The sequence below is a fragment of the Drosophila mojavensis genome, unplaced genomic scaffold (assembly GCF_018153725.1).
Source record: "Drosophila mojavensis isolate 15081-1352.22 unplaced genomic scaffold, ASM1815372v1 contig_19, whole genome shotgun sequence".
Classification (NCBI taxonomy): domain Eukaryota; kingdom Metazoa; phylum Arthropoda; class Insecta; order Diptera; family Drosophilidae; genus Drosophila; species Drosophila mojavensis.
In genome coordinates, this window is record NW_025318726.1 from 5808978 (window position 1) to 5810775 (window position 1798).

Genomic DNA, 1798 nt, shown 5'->3' on the forward strand with positions numbered 1-1798 from the left:
GCTATTAAAAGTGACAATCACATTCATTGCATAAATCACCTATTAAATAATATTGTACATTCATTCTGGGAGGAGATTTTAATTGCAGACATCAGTCATGGGGATGCTCTTTAGCGAACTCATGGCGTAACTTACTAAAATACAAAGTAGACTGCAGAAACTTTTATCTACTGCATCCCTCGGAACATTTGTCCTTCCAAAAGGAGTCTGGTCCTTCAATCGGCCAGTGTATAATATATAATCAAATATGTAGACTGCAACTTGCGGTCTCTTTGAAAACGAATGAAAACGAACGAACCAGTGTTTCAATTTGTACTGTTTATTAGATCAAATAACGCAAGCGCAGCTTGCACAGAGTGAGCGCATCTATGCGCGAACAGAGAGCTACACCATTAGAACGCACTCCCGTGCTCGCCCTCACAGCAACAAATATTTAACAGTGGCTCATAATTAATAATTCACTACTTCAATTTCTTATACTAGATTTCAATACATTTCAATTCAATTATATGCAAATGCCTTAACATCGGCCGCGTTGAAAGGCCGTAGGGCTTCAATAAAATAATTAAGTATAAGTTAGTTGACTGGCAGCGGGGCAACGCGATGAATTGGCCTTTTGTAGGTGCCAGATTTTGTCTTAATGACAACTACGCGCACCCTACCATCTCCGCCGGCTATGGCTTCCGTTACCACGCCCAGCATCCACTGTTGTGGAGGAGCGTTGTCCTCTCCCACGAGCACGACTGTTCCGACCTCTAGGTTCTGCCTCTCCTTCGTCCATTTTGACTTATGCTGGAGGCTGGAGGTTGTCCCTTGACCAGTCGATCCAGAACCGACGCTTAATACTTGATGTCAGCTGCCATCTTTTTAAGCATGTCAGCTTGACGTCGTCGACTGGCTCTGTAGACACGATTGGCAGCGGCATGAGCGTGGCTCCTATCAGGAAGTGCCCTGGCGTGGGCACTTCGCCGTCGTTGGGGTTGCTGCTGGCAGCGACCATTGGCCGCGAATTGAGCACGGCCTCGACCTCGACCAGCACGGTGGCCCCCTCGTCCTGAGGCAAGATTGCGCTGCCCATTGCCTTCAGCAGCAATCCCTTGGCAGATTTCACTGCCGCTTCACAAAGGACGCCGAAATGCGGCGCTCGAGGAGGAATGAAGACAAATTCCATTCACCGCTCCGCAGCAAACGTTTCCATGTCCACTATGTTGCCATGGAAAGTAGCTCTGAGGTGCAGCATTGTCGCAATACAGCTTCCGGACAAGCCCACGTCGACCAACGAACCTGGATAAACACATCAAAAATGAGTTCGAGGTCAAATCGGGGACTAATTCTAGATGCACAGCCTTCGAGGTAAAACAAACAAATATGGCAATATACATTTTAACTGGCGATTTGCCACGAATTCCCAGCGAAACTAGTATTGGACCACAAAAGTCTACTCCACTGATCTCAAATGGCCTATTTCCATGTGAGCGATCAGCGGAAAGATTGCCCATTATTTGGGATAAGGGTTTCGGCTTGTAGCGAAAACAATGTACGCATTTTCGAACTACTGCACTGCAAGCCTCTCGAACATTGACCAGCCAAACCAGCTGACGAAGCAGGCTCATTAGTACCAGTGGATCGGCGTGGCAATGAGAGCGATACAAATGCTGTGTGTGTGCGTGTGTGCGTGGTTCTTGTGTAAGCTTAAAGACGCGAAAAATTATTGAAATAGCTATTGCTCCAAAGGTTCAGGGGATCTCGTAGTCGAGCAGTCTCGACTATAGCTTTCTTACTTGTTTTCCATTGATAA

The 1798-nt window shown here is 46.7% G+C and overlaps 1 protein-coding gene across 1 annotated transcript; it reads right to left on the bottom strand.

The window, feature by feature from the left end:
- Positions 1-787: 787 nt before the first annotated feature.
- Positions 788-1171, bottom strand: LOC122756893. Its single transcript, XM_044007713.1, has one exon. It carries the CDS (start codon positions 1169-1171, stop codon positions 788-790), a length of 384 nt encoding a protein of 127 aa, XP_043863648.1.
- Positions 1172-1798: the final 627 nt, after the last annotated feature.

Coding starts and splice junctions, on each gene's coding strand:
- LOC122756893 (XM_044007713.1), bottom strand. CDS start 1,171: ATGGAATTTGTCTTCATTCCTCCTCGAGCGCCGCATTTCGGCGTCCTT.